This window comes from Trichechus manatus, unplaced genomic scaffold, assembly GCF_000243295.1.
Source record: "Trichechus manatus latirostris isolate Lorelei unplaced genomic scaffold, TriManLat1.0 scaffold00030, whole genome shotgun sequence".
Lineage (NCBI taxonomy): Eukaryota > Metazoa > Chordata > Mammalia > Sirenia > Trichechidae > Trichechus > Trichechus manatus.
Window position 1 is genome coordinate 17,488,816 of NW_004443966.1, and position 13,781 is coordinate 17,502,596.

Sequence of the window (13,781 nt, forward strand, 5' to 3'; positions counted from 1 at the left end):
CCCTGGTGACGCAAACGGTTAACGCCCTCGGCTGCTAACGAAAGGTTGGAGGTTCAAGTCCACCCAGAGATGCCTCAGAAGAAAGTCCTGGTGATCTACTTCCAAAAAACTAGCCATTGAGAACCCTATGGAGCACAGTTCTGCTTTAACACACGAGTCAGAGTCAACAGCAACTGGGTTTGTATGCTTTCTCAAAATTAGTGAAGACACGTGTGGGGGCAAAAAAAGAATATTTTTAAGAAATCCCAGAAGACACATTCCCAGGGCCCAGTCCTGTGCACCAGAAGCTGCTGCAAGAGAGAGCCATGGCCTCCAACCCAGCCATGACTGGCAGCTGCGTCATCCCAGGAGCTGCCTCCAACTCCATATGGGCAGAATCCCGAGTTGTTCTTCCCAAAAAGAACCAAACCCATTGCAATCTAGTTGATTCCGGAGTAGAACCGCCCCATAGAGTTTCCAAGGAGCGGCTGGTGGATTCAAACTGCCTACCTTTTGGTTAGCGCCGAGCTCTTAACCACTGTGCCACCAGGGCTCCGAATTGTCCTTAGCCTGGGACCCAGTGACACAGGTTGGGGCAGGGGGCTTTGCCCACCAGGGCCCTGAGGGTCTTAGGGAGGTTGTCTCTATCCTGGAGGCCACCTCCCCACCTCCAACCCCCTCCCTAGGCCTCCAGGGCATCACAGGAAGTTGCTGACCTGTCCCATGGGGAATAATTGCATTAGTGGTAAGGTGGCCTCTGGCAGCTTCGTCAGCAGATTGAAGGCTTTGGGCTGAGTAATCCTTTGGCGTCTGCCCCAGCAGCTGGTGGTCACAGATTGGGAGAGATGCCCCTGCCCACTCCCCCAGACACTGCTGGGCTCTGTCATCCTCTCCCCCAGCGCAGCACACAGCTCCTGGCGGACCCACCAAGGAACCAAAGGCCAGGGTCAGAGAGGAGTTAGCCTGGGATGCAAATGATGTGAGGAGTTGACATGATAAAGTCAAAATAAACATGATAAAGTCAGATCAGGTCAGATGTTGCAGGTGTCTTATATTTAGATGGATTTATTTTTTGCCGTTCTAAGTATTATAGGGAGTCCCTGGGTAGTGCAAATGGTTAATGAGCTCAGCTGCTAGCCAAAAGGTTGACGGTTTGAGTTCACCCAGAGGTGCCTCGGAAGAAAGCCCTGATGATCTACTTCCAAAAAATCACTTACTGAAAACCCTGTGGAGCACAGTTCTATTCTGGGACACATGAGGTCACCATGAGTCGGAATCGACTCAACAGCAGCTGGTTACTGGAAGTAATACATACCCACTGTAGAATATCAGGAAAATATACACAAGTAAAAAAATGCACCCCTTGTCCTTTACATGACTAGTGATCCACGGGCCCAGCTAACCTGAAGCCGGAACCTGTCCTCTGGAGTCCCCCGGAGTTCCCTGGAGTCCCCCATCTGGACTGAGGAGAGAAAGTTGACCTAGAGTGAGGTCCTACATTAAGGGCAAGATTGGGACCTAGAGGTGCCTGTAGAGTGGGCTGAGGAGTCAGGGCAGGCAGCCTGGAGGAGGTGAGCCCGGAATGGGGCTTAAAGGTTGGGGAGGGATTGGGCAGACAGAGCCGGAGGGACAGGCAGCCCAGGATGGCAAACATGGAAAAATAGACCCACTAGGGGAAAGAGTCCCCTCTTTCTCAACTTCTCTGTTCAGCTCTTTGCCAAGGCCTTCCACTCCTTCCCTGCAGGCCTTCCAATGCGCTTGCCTGGAGGAACCACAGCCCTGGGTCAGACCTGGTGTTCCCCACTGTCAATATTTGCCTGAGGGCTTCAGGGAAAATCCTATACCTGCCCAGACCATTACCCTTGCCATCAGGTGGATTCCAACTCACAGCGACCCCATGAGAGGCAGAGTAGAACTGCACTTCCATAGGGTTTTCTTGGCTATAATCTTTATGGGCAAGGTCCCTAGGTGGCACAAACAGTTTGCACTTGACTGCTAACCTAAAGGTTGGTGGTACGAACTCACTCAATGGTTTCACAGAAGAACAGCCTGGTGATCTGCCTCTGTAAAAATTACAGCCAAAAGAGCAGTTCCACTCTGCAACACACAGGGTTGCCATGAGTTGGCTGAGCAACAACAATCTTTATAGAAGCAGATCACCAGGGCTTTCTTCCACTGCACTGCTGGGTGGATTCGAACCACCAGCTTTTTAGTTAGAAGCTGAGAGTGAACCATCTGCACCACCCAGAAGACTTAGCAGCTGTGAGACCTGAAGCGAATCACTCAACCTCTCTGATACTTGGTTTACTCATCTGTAGATTGAGGGTAATGATAGCTCATTTTTAGCGTTGCACTATTGCAAGTACTTGTGGGCTAGCTTTCTTGTTACTGGTAATATGAATGCCCTCACAGAGCACTTAGCATGATTGATGTCTCCATCCTTGAAATCTTCTGTCCTGCGCTCCCATGCCAGTGGTGCCTTGGTTTTCCCTCTGCGGGTCTGACGCTCCTTCTCCACCCCTTCCTCAGCCCCTGCCTCAGGTGGCGTGAGAGGCGTGAGAGACCCTTGGGTTCAGCCTCAGGCTCTTTCCTCCCACAAGCATTCTCTCCAGCTAGTCCCAGCTGTGCAGATAAATTGGAGATGGATTAGTTTGGGGCGCCTGTGGGTGGGAAGCTCCCACAGAGACACAGGCGGGAGTGTGATATGAAGTGGCCCAGGGAGACACTGGAAAGGCCTGCTGGGGTGACCTCTAGGGAGAATCTAGGTGACGGCAAGTTCAGGATGGGGAGGAAGACAGCAAAGACCCCATGCTCCTGAAGAAAGGAGGAGACAAGCTTTGAGAAGGAGAGAAGGGTCAATCAAGTTCAAAGAAGATGCCCTAGGCTTTGGCGGTTAGGTGGAGCTGGAGACCGTGTCAGTTGGAGAGTCCTGGAGGGCCTGCCTGGCAGGAGAATGGAGGGGTGAGGGCACAGGCCGAGGATGACAGGTGAGAGGCCTCCACCTGGTGGCCTCGATCTTCTGAGGCCCCAGAAAGAGGATTACCCCACAAAGCCCCTCAAGCTGACTTTCTAAATCCGCAATAGTGCTTCTCTGTCACAGTGAGGGTTAACCCCACTTACATAAGGGCCCTTCACTCTATGATCCTTCCAGAAGCTTGTCACTGTCTCTCCCCTTCCCTCAGAGGCTCCAAGTCTGGGCAACCCCCACCCTAGGCTCACCCCAGAGGTGAGTTTAGCTCGGCTGAGGGTGGTTGGTTCCCCAAGACGAGCAAGGGCTTTCTGCTCAGTCCTGGGGGTGGGGTTAGGGAATGGGCAAGGGAGAAAGGGGCAGGAAAAGGAACGGCTAATTACTGTTATTACTCTGTGATCCTCCCAACAACCCTGAGAGGTGACGATGATAACACACCATCGTTTACTGAGGCACTGAAACATGTCTCATAAATTATTCAGTTTTCCCAACAGCATGCCAGTCAGGTACTTTTGTCATCTCTTCTTTACAAACAGGAAACCGAATTTCAGACAGGTTAAGTCACTTGCTTAAGGACTCATGGCTAGTTGGTTTGTGACGATTAGGGATTTGAACTCGGGTCTGTGTCTGTTCTCTCCACTCTCCCTGCTGGGGCCTGGGGCTTGGTCCAAGGAGTCACAGGCTCCTCCTGCCCTCTCCTCCTCAGAACAGGGGACAGCTGAGGGGCTAGCCTGCCTGCAACTGGGAGGCCAAGTCAGGGAAGGAAAGGGAGGCTCCTGAGAGCCCTCAGCCAGGCTCGGTGCGGGGCTATGCCCTCAGCCCCATCCTGTCCTGCATGCCAGCTTTCCTGCCAGCTCCACGTCCACCACCTTCATATGGGGACTCAGACCACCCAGCCTGTGGGTCAGCCTCAGACCCTCCTCAACATGTGATGGGAGCCCACTTCTGTGCCAGGCATCTGGGAACGCCAGGACCCTCAAATCCTTATCAAGTGTTTGGGGTGAGAACCCACAGAGCAGAGAGCTGGGCCAAGACAAGCACCCAAAGTGGGCACCCCCCAGGCCCGGGGCCACACAGACATAACTACACACATACATTGGCCCCACACACTTGCCTTGGACTCATGCAGAGCAGCTCAAAAAGATTCAAGCCCCTGGGGGGACTGGAGTACACACCTCCCTTCAAGGGTTGGCATTGAATGTCAAGTAGCTGAAGGCCTGCTCCCAAGGTGCACCGGGGCTGGGGGGCACTGGGCAGCCTGGGAGCTGCTGTGGGGGCAACAGGACCTACCGGCTTGGCTCGGGGGCACCTTGGGGACTCTGCAGGTGTGGCTGGTTGATCCCCTGTGGAGACAGCAAAGATTAAGAGGATCATAAACTGCGGCCAACGGCTGCCCTGGGAGAAATCTCCCACAGCCAGAGCCGCTGCTGTGGAGGGCCTGGGGAAACTGGGGCAGCCCCTGAGTTCAGACAGAGAGAGGACAGGAGGCAGAGAGAGAGGGAGGACAGAAACAGAGAGAGTGGGGGTGGGTGAGACATCAAGGCAGAAGGAGCTAGCCAGGCCAGGGAGAGGGAGAAGTAAAGGCAGGGACACAGAGAGAGGGAGAGAGAGCAACAAACTGGGAGGAAGGCAGCAGCTGCCCTGGGAAAGTCCAGGACCAGGCCAGACAGCTCCCATGAGCTCCAGCATGGCTGCCACTGCTCCTGCAGCTGTAGCTACCTCCAGGAAGGAGTCTCCAGGCAGATGGGGCCTGGGGGAGGATCTGACAGGTACGGGTCATTCGGGAGGTAAAGGCTGGGCGGTTGGGGAGCCAGGTGTGGCCAGAGGTTTGCAGAGACCATGGAAGGAGCCAGAGGGACTCAGGCTCAGCTCCAAGGGCTATGGGGAAGTGTGGAGGGAGCAGCTGGCAAACCCAGAAGCCGAGAAACATGGGAGTGGTCAGAGCCAGGACTGGCAGCTGAGCACAGGAAGGAGAAGAACGGAGAAGCAGCGATAGGGCTGGACAGCAGAGAGGCCCCCAGAGGTGTTGTCGAGCGTGTTTGTGGGATGGTGAAGCCTGATGTCACCTGCAGAGACAAGGAACGAGTGGTGGAAAATGAAGGAGGGACTGATGCTGAGGATTGGCCATAGATGGAGGACGGAGGGAGGGCAGCAGTGGGGGTGTAGGATGAGGGAGATGCTTTTCCGGGTGGGCAGGAAGCTGTGGACAGGGAACGGGCTATGGGGGTGGAAGGCAGTCGCTGGGGAGGGAAGGGCACTGTGGGGCCCTACCCAGCCCGCCCTGCCTCTGCAGGCAGGGGCCCCTCGCTGCAGTGCCGGGTGTGCGGAGACAGCAGCAGCGGGAAGCACTATGGCATCTACGCCTGCAACGGCTGCAGCGGCTTCTTCAAGAGGAGCGTCAGGCGGAGGCTCATCTACAGGTGAGGGGGCAGGACCCGGCCTGGGGAGCCCCGCTGGTCCCCTGCCCCTGCCAGGGGTGGAGGCTGTTCAGGGAAGAAGGGGCTAGGGCCAAAAGGTCTCCAACCTGTGGTCCAGGGCCTAGGCGGGGCCCTGACCTCCCCGGGCTGGGCTGCCCTTCTTCTGCAGGTGCCAGGTGGGTGCAGGGCTGTGCCCGGTGGACAAGGCCCACCGGAACCAGTGCCAGGCCTGCCGGCTGAAGAAATGCTTGCAGGCGGGCATGAACCAGGACGGTGAGTCGGCGAGCCCCCCGACAGGCGTGCCCCACCTGACGGGGAGCGTGACTGGCGGGGTGTGCTGACCCTTCCTGCCTCCTCAGCTGTCCAGAATGAGCGGCAGCCCCGGAGCACGGCCCAGATTCGCTTGGAGCCAGGCAATGAGCCCCGGCTGGAGCCCCTGGCGGTCCCTCCACCTCAGGCAGGGCCCAGCCCACGGGGCCCCACACCTGTGTCTGCAGCCAGAGCCCTGGGGCCTGGGGCCCTCATGCCACCGGGGCACCACCATTTCATGGCCAGCCTCATCACCGCGGAAACTGGCGCTAAGCTGGAGCCCGAGGACGGTAAGCGGGAGGCGCTCCGACTCTGCACGTTTGCTCCCCAGGCCATGGCGGGGCCTCCCACCCACCTTGCTAGCCTTTCCTGGATCCTCTGTCCTCCCAGCCACCTCCGCCGAGCAGGGGCTGACATCACACCTCCCCCTCCACAGTCGATGAGCATATCGATGTCACCGGCAGTGAGCCTGAGCGCCCCTCGTCCCCGTACTCCTCCCCGCCCTGCAGCCTGGATAGCATCCATGAGACGTCGGCCCGCCTGCTCTTCATGGCTGTGAAGTGGGCCAAGAACCTGCCGGTGTTCTCCAGCCTGCCCTTCCGAGACCAGGTACCGGCCGCCGCAGCCTGCCTGTTAGGGCACCCGGCGGCTCTGCCAGGTGGGGCAGGGACGCCCCTGGGAAGGTGATGATTGGAGGTGCACACAGTTTGGAGATGACAGATGGGGACATACATGTTCCTGAGTCAGTGATGGTCAGCGGTACGTGTCTCAGGGAGGTGACAGTTGGGGGTACATACATCTCTGGGGTAGCAATGATGGTCGGGATACACGGACCAGGGATTTTAAGACAGTGCCTATGGGCCCCTGGGTCTTCTTCCTCCTAGACAAACCCTCTTGTCCAAAGGGTTCTCAACAGCACCAGTGGCCGGCTCTGAGCTCCCTTAGAACACAAGCCCTCTGACTCCAGAGCTTGCATTTCAGTCCACCCTCTTCACCTCTGGAGTACCTCTCTGATGGGAGAGGAGAGGGCCTGGGCCCTTAGCCAAGAGTGTGTATCTTTGGATGGAGCAGCTCAGAAGTGTCAGGCTGAGTCTCTGGACACTCAGGTTACAATGCTCTGGGGGAATGGGCCAGAGGTTTCCCACCCTCCGTGGCTCTTCCCAGTTGCCATCAAGTCATCTCTGACTCATGGCGACCCCATGTGGGTCAGTGTACAACTACACCCCCCAGGGTTTTCAATGGCTGGTTTTTCGGAAGGAGATTGCTAGATCTTTTTTCCGAGGCACCTCTGGGTGGGTTCAAACCTCCAACCTTTTGGTTAGCAGCTAAGAGAGCTAACCGTTCACACCACTCTGTGGTGGTGGTGGTGGTTGTCAGCTGCTGTTGAGTCAGCTCCCGACTCATAGTAACCCCATATGCTGCACAGTAGAACTGCTTCACAGGGTTTTCTTGGCTGTAATCTTTGTGGAAGCAGTTTGCCAGGCCTTTCTTCCACAGCCTAACTCTAGACTTTCTTAAATGTTCCAGTAGCAGTTCTGGATGGAACCCTGAATGTCTCAGAGCTGGGAAGCTGGGCAGATGATACCAAATCCCACAGTTCTGGGTCATGGCTGATTGGAGGTCTAGAGCAGGGGATAGTTATAAACAAAGGTCAAGAGAATGTTCTGGGCACCGAGGACAAGCACTTCTGTTCCCGGGGTACCCCAGAAGGTGGCAGAGGTTCCAGGATGAGCTGGAGTCGCTCACCTGTCTGAGCTCACCTTCTCTGGGCACAGGTGATCCTGCTGGAGGAGGCGTGGAGTGAACTCTTCCTCCTGGGAGCCATACAGTGGTCCCTGCCCCTGGACAGCTGCCCTCTGCTGACCCCTCCTGAGGCCCCTGCCGCCGGCAGCTCTCAGGGCCGGCTCAAGCTGGCCAGCATGGAGATACACGTCCTGCAGGAAACCATCTCACGGTTCCGGGTGCTGGCAGTGGACCCCACAGAGTTTGCCTGCATGAAAGCTCTGGTCCTCTTCAAACCAGGTGGCTGAGTCTTTGTCTGAGCCTTCGGAGAAAGGGCTGGAAGGGTGGGAATGCTAGCGTCTTTCCTCTGCCTCCCTCTCTCCCTGCCCCACCCCACAGAAAGCCAGAAGTGTGCAGGCATCTTCCGTGGGGGGCAGAGGCGCAGGCCTGGGCTCACTCCTCCCCGGGCCTGGGCTGACTGTGAGGCGGGCAGGGCAGGCTGGAGAAACATGGGAGAGGACCTCACTGGTGCTGCTTCTCTCCAGAAACACGGGGCCTGAAGGATCCTGAGAACGTGGAGGCTTTGCAAGACCAGTCCCAAGTGATGCTGAGCCAGCACAGCAAGGCCCACCACCCCGGCCAGCCTGTGAGGTGACCTGAGCTCCTGCCCAGCCACCCATCTGTCCCTTTACCCCTCCACCTCCCTGCCCACCTCTCTGACTCCCTCAGGCCTTCACCCGCTACACAGGACAAAGGGTCTCAGTTCCACCAGCACATAGCCAACACCTCCTGTGTGCCAGTTGGGAGCCCCCATGTCATAAGACAAAGTTGCTGCCTTCCCATGTACCAGCCCGGCGACCACACCAAAGACAAGAACTGCCCTAGTTAGGTGTGGAGGGTTGCATGTATCTGAAGGAGAGAGAGACCCATTGGGGGTGGGGGGTGTAGAAAAGAATTGAGAGGGACTTTGTGGAAGCAAGGTTGGAATTGGAAGGAAGGGCAGGGTTGAAAGGAAGAGAAGACACCATTTTCAAAGGCAGAGAGAGAGGCAAGCATGATGTTTTCTTAGGAAGGAGCCCAGTTTGGAAGGAACAGATGATTCCTGCCAGTGAGAAGATGGCCATATTTGATTGGTGGGCAGAGGGGAGCCACTGCAGGCGTTTGAGCAGGAGGGCGGCATATACAGGGCTGGACTTCATGCAGAGTGGTGCGGCAGTGAGTACACAGTGCGCTACCAGGGAGTGGCTAGCAGCCACTGTCATCGTACAGGGAGGTTCCAGGGAGTTCACATCTTTGGGAGCGACCGTAGGAGTGGAGAGAAGGTGACGGGTGCAAGAAGACTCTAGGAGTTGGAATGGGTCGGACCTGGCACTTGGTTGGAAGTAAGGAACAGAGGAGAGGAGTTATTTGGGAGAAGGGGATAGTAAAAAATATAAAAAGAAACATAAAAAGGAAAAGATGATTTTGAGCAAACATGATAAAGTCACTTGGAAACACACAGGGGCATCCTGTAGTGAGGCCCTTGCATAAGCCATACGCGTGGCCTGCAACCTGGCTCTGGCCAGGACTGGGGGATGACAGCCCGGCTCTGGTAGGGACTGGGGGATGACGGCCCGGCTCTGGCCGGGTTTGGGAGAGTGTGGCAGGGGGGCAGAAGGGGCATGGGGAGTAGCCAGTGCTCTGGGGCTGCCTAGTTTGGCCCAGCACCAGCAGATACCATGGAGACTTGGCAAGGCTTGACCAGCTGGCCTCCAGGCATCTATTAGGAGCTGTTCTTTCTAAAGAAGTAAGTTAGCATGGGTGTCCTCACATCACCTCTAATCTGAGAAACTACCCACCAGAAGAGGCAATATCCCTTTAAGAAGATTCAAAGCATACAAGACTTACAGCATGCTGCACAGAAGGTGGTTCTGCTGCTTGTGCACAGAGGGGAAACAGCTGCTGCTGAGACCTGTTGAAGTCTCCTGAGTGTGGTCATCAGAGACACCCAGAAACCAGTAGCCCTCCAACCCTCAGGCCAAGTTTCTGTTGGGACCAGCTCCCAGAGATGTCTTGGCATGCCATATTGGCTTTGAGTTGAATTACAAACTAATGATCAATATTTCTCATGCTGCTTCTATAGCAGTTCAGTGCCAGCTACCAGCGGAATTGAGTGTTGAGTTGTGGTTTGGGCTTCTCTAAGTCACTGTATTTCAGTTTTTTGTTTTTTTTTATTTTTAAACTGCAATCTCCAGGGAGAAATGCAATTTTCATCATGACCTGATACACACACAAACAACTGAAACAAAGTTCCACCAAATAATATCTACCCTTACTTTGTACAGGGTCCCTGGTGGTGCAGTGGTTAAAAAGCTTGGCTGCTAACCAAATGGTCAGCAGTTTGAATCCACCAGCCACTCCTTGGAAACCCTATGGGGCATTCTACTCTGTCCGACAGGGTCACTATGAGTCGAAATCAACTCGTTGGCAATGGGTTTTTTTTTTTTTTTAAATTTGGTTTTTACTTTGTACAACTCCCTGGGTGCTGCAAACATTTTGTTCTTGGCTAACCGAAGGTTGGCAGCTTGAACCCACTCAGCAGCACTGCAGAAGAAAGGCCTGGCAATCTACTTCCATAAAGATTATAGCCAAGAAACCCCTATGGAGCAGTCCTACTCTGTAACACGTGGGGTTTTGATTTGTTTTTACTTTGTACAATCTACTCTGGTATTTGTTTTTTGGGGTTTTTGTTTGTTTATTTTAAGACTAGTTGTGATCCACTAAATTTAATTTCAGACCCACTAATGGGCCAATAAAAAAAGGTTAAATGATCAGCTGCTAACCGAAAGTTCAAACCCACCAGTGGCTCTGCAGGCGAAAAGATCTGACAATCTGTTCCCATGAAGATTACAGCCTAGGAAACCCTATGGGGCAGTTCTACTCTGTCATTAGGGTTGCTAGGAGTCAGAATCGACTCAACAGCACACAACAACAGCTGGCCAATACCTGCAGTTTGAAAACAATTTATCTAATTGACTTTATAGCCACTTCTTCCTCCCACTCCCTACTTAGGTCAGGAAAACAGAAGAGGGGAAGGGAGAAGGGAGGGGTATGTTACCTCTCAGTGCCACTCATGAGAGAAGGAAAACCCTTAGGCCAGCCAAGCAAGTTCGGCAGATAACTGGATGGCAGAGCAAGGCTTCCCAAAGATCTCCATGGTGGAAGTTGAATGTGGAGCTGCCCCACTTTGGAGTGGCCTCCTTGACTGTGGCTGTTGACCCCAGCCTTCTGCCCAGATAGGTCTGATCCTCTCCCATCTGTCTCTTGGGACTTCACCATTCACCTTCTCTGCACTGGGGACCCCTGCCTTGGTAAATGGTCCTTACTCAGAATTATAATTTTATTTCTGGATAAGTTTCTCTGCCACCAAAATTATGCTTCAACTTCAGAACATTTTCGGCTAGTGGCTACTCTGCTAGCATCCTAGGTGGCCTACAGAGAGGAGTTTACATTCTTATTTCATATATAGATAATATAGCTATATAAAACAAAACAAAACAAAACAAAAAACCAGACTCGTTGCTGTCAAGTTGATTCCGACTCATAGCGACCCTAGAGGACAGAGTAGGACTGCCCCATAGGGTTTCCGAGGAGCGGCTGGTGGATTTGAACTGCCGATCTTTTTGTTTAGCAGCTGTAGTTCTCTGTAGCTCTTAACCACTGAGCTGTATATATAATTTGTATTAGCCATCATATAATAATCATAAATCTTATTAATAACAATACAAATAACTTCTTTATAATCTTTACACACAACAAACAGTATTTACTCACTATTTTCTTTGCACTCCTAAACAAGAGTGTTGTTGTCATTAGTTCCGTCAAGTCAATTCCAACTCATGGTGACCCCATGTGTGCAGAGTAGAACTGCTCCACAGGATTTTCAAGGCTATGACCTTTCAGAAGCAAATTACAGGCTTGTCTTCTGAGGCAAGTCTGGGTGGGTTTGAACCGCCAACCATTTGGTTAGTAGCTGAGCCACCCGGGGACTCCTAAACAAAAGTAAGGAGCTCAGAACGGGTCAGGGATAGGTGGAGGCAACGCCTCTAGCGAATGGGGTTTTACCCTGGGCACCTCTCATCTGTCCTCTCCTTCCTCCCCTCTCTTTCTTGAGAAGGCGCTGCCCCAGGGACTATGGTTTGGAAGCTGATAATAAAACTGATGGTGTCCTCTCTCCTGTTCAGGTTTGGGAAATTGCTCCTGCTCCTCCCGTCTCTGCGGCTTATCACTTCTGAACGCATTGAACTCCTCTTTTTCCGCAAAACCATAGGGAATACTCCAATGGAGAAGCTTCTTTGTGACATGTTCAAAAACTAATGAGGTTGAACTAAAACTTTGGGAAAGTTTGTCTCAATCTACTAAAGCTAAACCTTTGCTTACTCTTTGACCCAGCAATTCCACTTGTATTTGTACCCAGCAGAAATGTCCACCAAAAGACATTATAAGAATGTTCATATCTGCTTTATTCATAATAGCCAAAAAACTGTGTATCAGCAGTAGAATGGGTTAATAAACTGTAGAAATAATGGAATACTGTTGTTGTTGGGTGCCGGCAAGTCGATTCTGACTCCTAGAGATTCCATGTGACAGAGTAGAACGGCTCCATAGGGTTTTCTTGGCTGTAATCTTTATGGAGGCAGATTGCCAGGTCTTTCTCCCTTGGAGCCACTGAGTGGGTTCAAACCACCAGCTTTTCCGTTAGCAGCTAAGCACTTAACCATTGTACCACCAGGGCCCCTTAATGGAATACTACACAGCAATAAAAAAGAATAAACTATGGATACATGTAGCAACATGGATAAATCTCACAGACATAAACTGAACAAAAGAAGCCCGGCACACATCCCATTTATACAAAGTTCAAGAACAGGCAAGACTAATTAATGTGATAGAAGTCAGAAGAGTGGTTACCTCCATGGGGAGGGGTGGCAGTGATTGGGAAGGGGCACAAAGGAGCCTTCTGGTGTGCTAGAAATGTCCGTTATCTTGATCTGGGTGGTGGTGTCATGGATAAATTCATGTGTAAAAATTCGTTAAGTCCACTTAATATACGTGTCCTTTATGGTGTTATGTTGTTGTGGTTGTCGTTGTTGGGTGCTGTCGAGTCGTTTTCGACTCATAGCAACCCTATATGACAGAGTAGAACTGTCCCATAGGGTTTTCTAGGCTGTAATCTTTATGGGAACAGATCGCCAGGTCCTTCTTGCTGGGTGGGTTTGAACTATCGACCTTTTGGTTAACAGTCAAGCGCTTGACTGTTTGCGCCACCAGGGCTCGTTTGTATTATGTCAGAGCTCAGTAAAAAAGTGAGGAAACAAAACCAGGAAAATGAAAGTAGCCCAAGGCCGTCCCTTTCCTTCTCTGGGCCCAGGGAAGTGAAGGAGGGCGCTGGAGGATGGAGCACAAGGTCTGTGAGTTCCCTCGTGGTTGGTTGCCACTCCAGTCAGAGTCCAGCTGCAATGAATTCAAGCCAAGTGGAAAATCTCCCACAGGATTCAACATCCCAGATTCATCCCGATGGCACCCACTGTCCCACATTCCTCTTTTTCTTCCTTATCCTTCCTGGTCCCTTTGCACAATGGTGAGCACCATCCACCTCAACATACAGCAGATACAGGCCCTTTCTGTGAAAGGCAATCTCCATCACTTCTTAGTTCCTTCTGGAAAGGCGAACCTCAGACAAATCTAATCTTTTTCAAACAGACCCAGAAGACCTGGAAAACAATTTTTTAAAAAATGTAATAGTTAACATTTATCAAGCAAGAACTTTATATACCAGGCAGTGAGCTGAGCCCTTACTACGCATTGTTATTTCAGCCTCAGAATAACTCTGCAGGTGGGATCAATTATCCTCATTTATAAATGAAAAAAAAAAACAAAAAACTGCGAGGACTCCAACCTTGGTGCGACTCTACTTTGCTGAACTTCTCCCCATGCCCCGCTCCACCTCCGGAATCAGCTCAACAATTCTGTTGCCCTTTCTGCCTTCAAAGGAGAAATGCTTGATGTCCAGAAAGGAAAGTTCAGGTGAGAAATCTGTGGGCTCCTAGGGCTTCTCTGCCCTTTGGCCTGTGTTTGAATTCTCCTAGCTGACAGAGCCCCTGCCTGAGTGGAAGGAGGATGGTTTAGAACACTCTCTGCTCTGGAAATGACAACACCAGGCTGGTGCCCAGACAGGAAGGAATAGGGCAAATGCTGCACACCTTAAGCCCTTCCCACTTAGGCCCTCAGACTGCCTGAGACCCTCGATCTTCTAAAACCTTCAGACCTCCCTCCTTTATTTGGGTCAGTTCGTATCTAGAATGGCATTGTTGTTGTTTTCAGGTGTGGTCGAGTCTATTTTTGAC

General features: G+C 52.6%; 1 protein-coding gene across 1 annotated transcript; it reads left to right on the forward strand.

The window, feature by feature from the left end:
- The first annotated feature begins 4,619 nt into the window (after positions 1 to 4,619).
- Positions 4,620 to 11,826, forward strand: NR2E3 (nuclear receptor subfamily 2 group E member 3). Its single transcript, XM_004374711.2, has 8 exons — positions 4,620 to 4,716; positions 5,241 to 5,367; positions 5,534 to 5,637; positions 5,724 to 5,963; positions 6,110 to 6,282; positions 7,449 to 7,695; positions 7,941 to 8,046; positions 11,619 to 11,826. The coding sequence occupies exons 1-8, from the start codon at positions 4,623 to 4,625 to the stop codon at positions 11,749 to 11,751; spliced, it is 1,224 nt and encodes a 407-aa protein (XP_004374768.1). The 5' UTR covers positions 4,620 to 4,622; the 3' UTR covers positions 11,752 to 11,826.
- Positions 11,827 to 13,781: the final 1,955 nt, after the last annotated feature.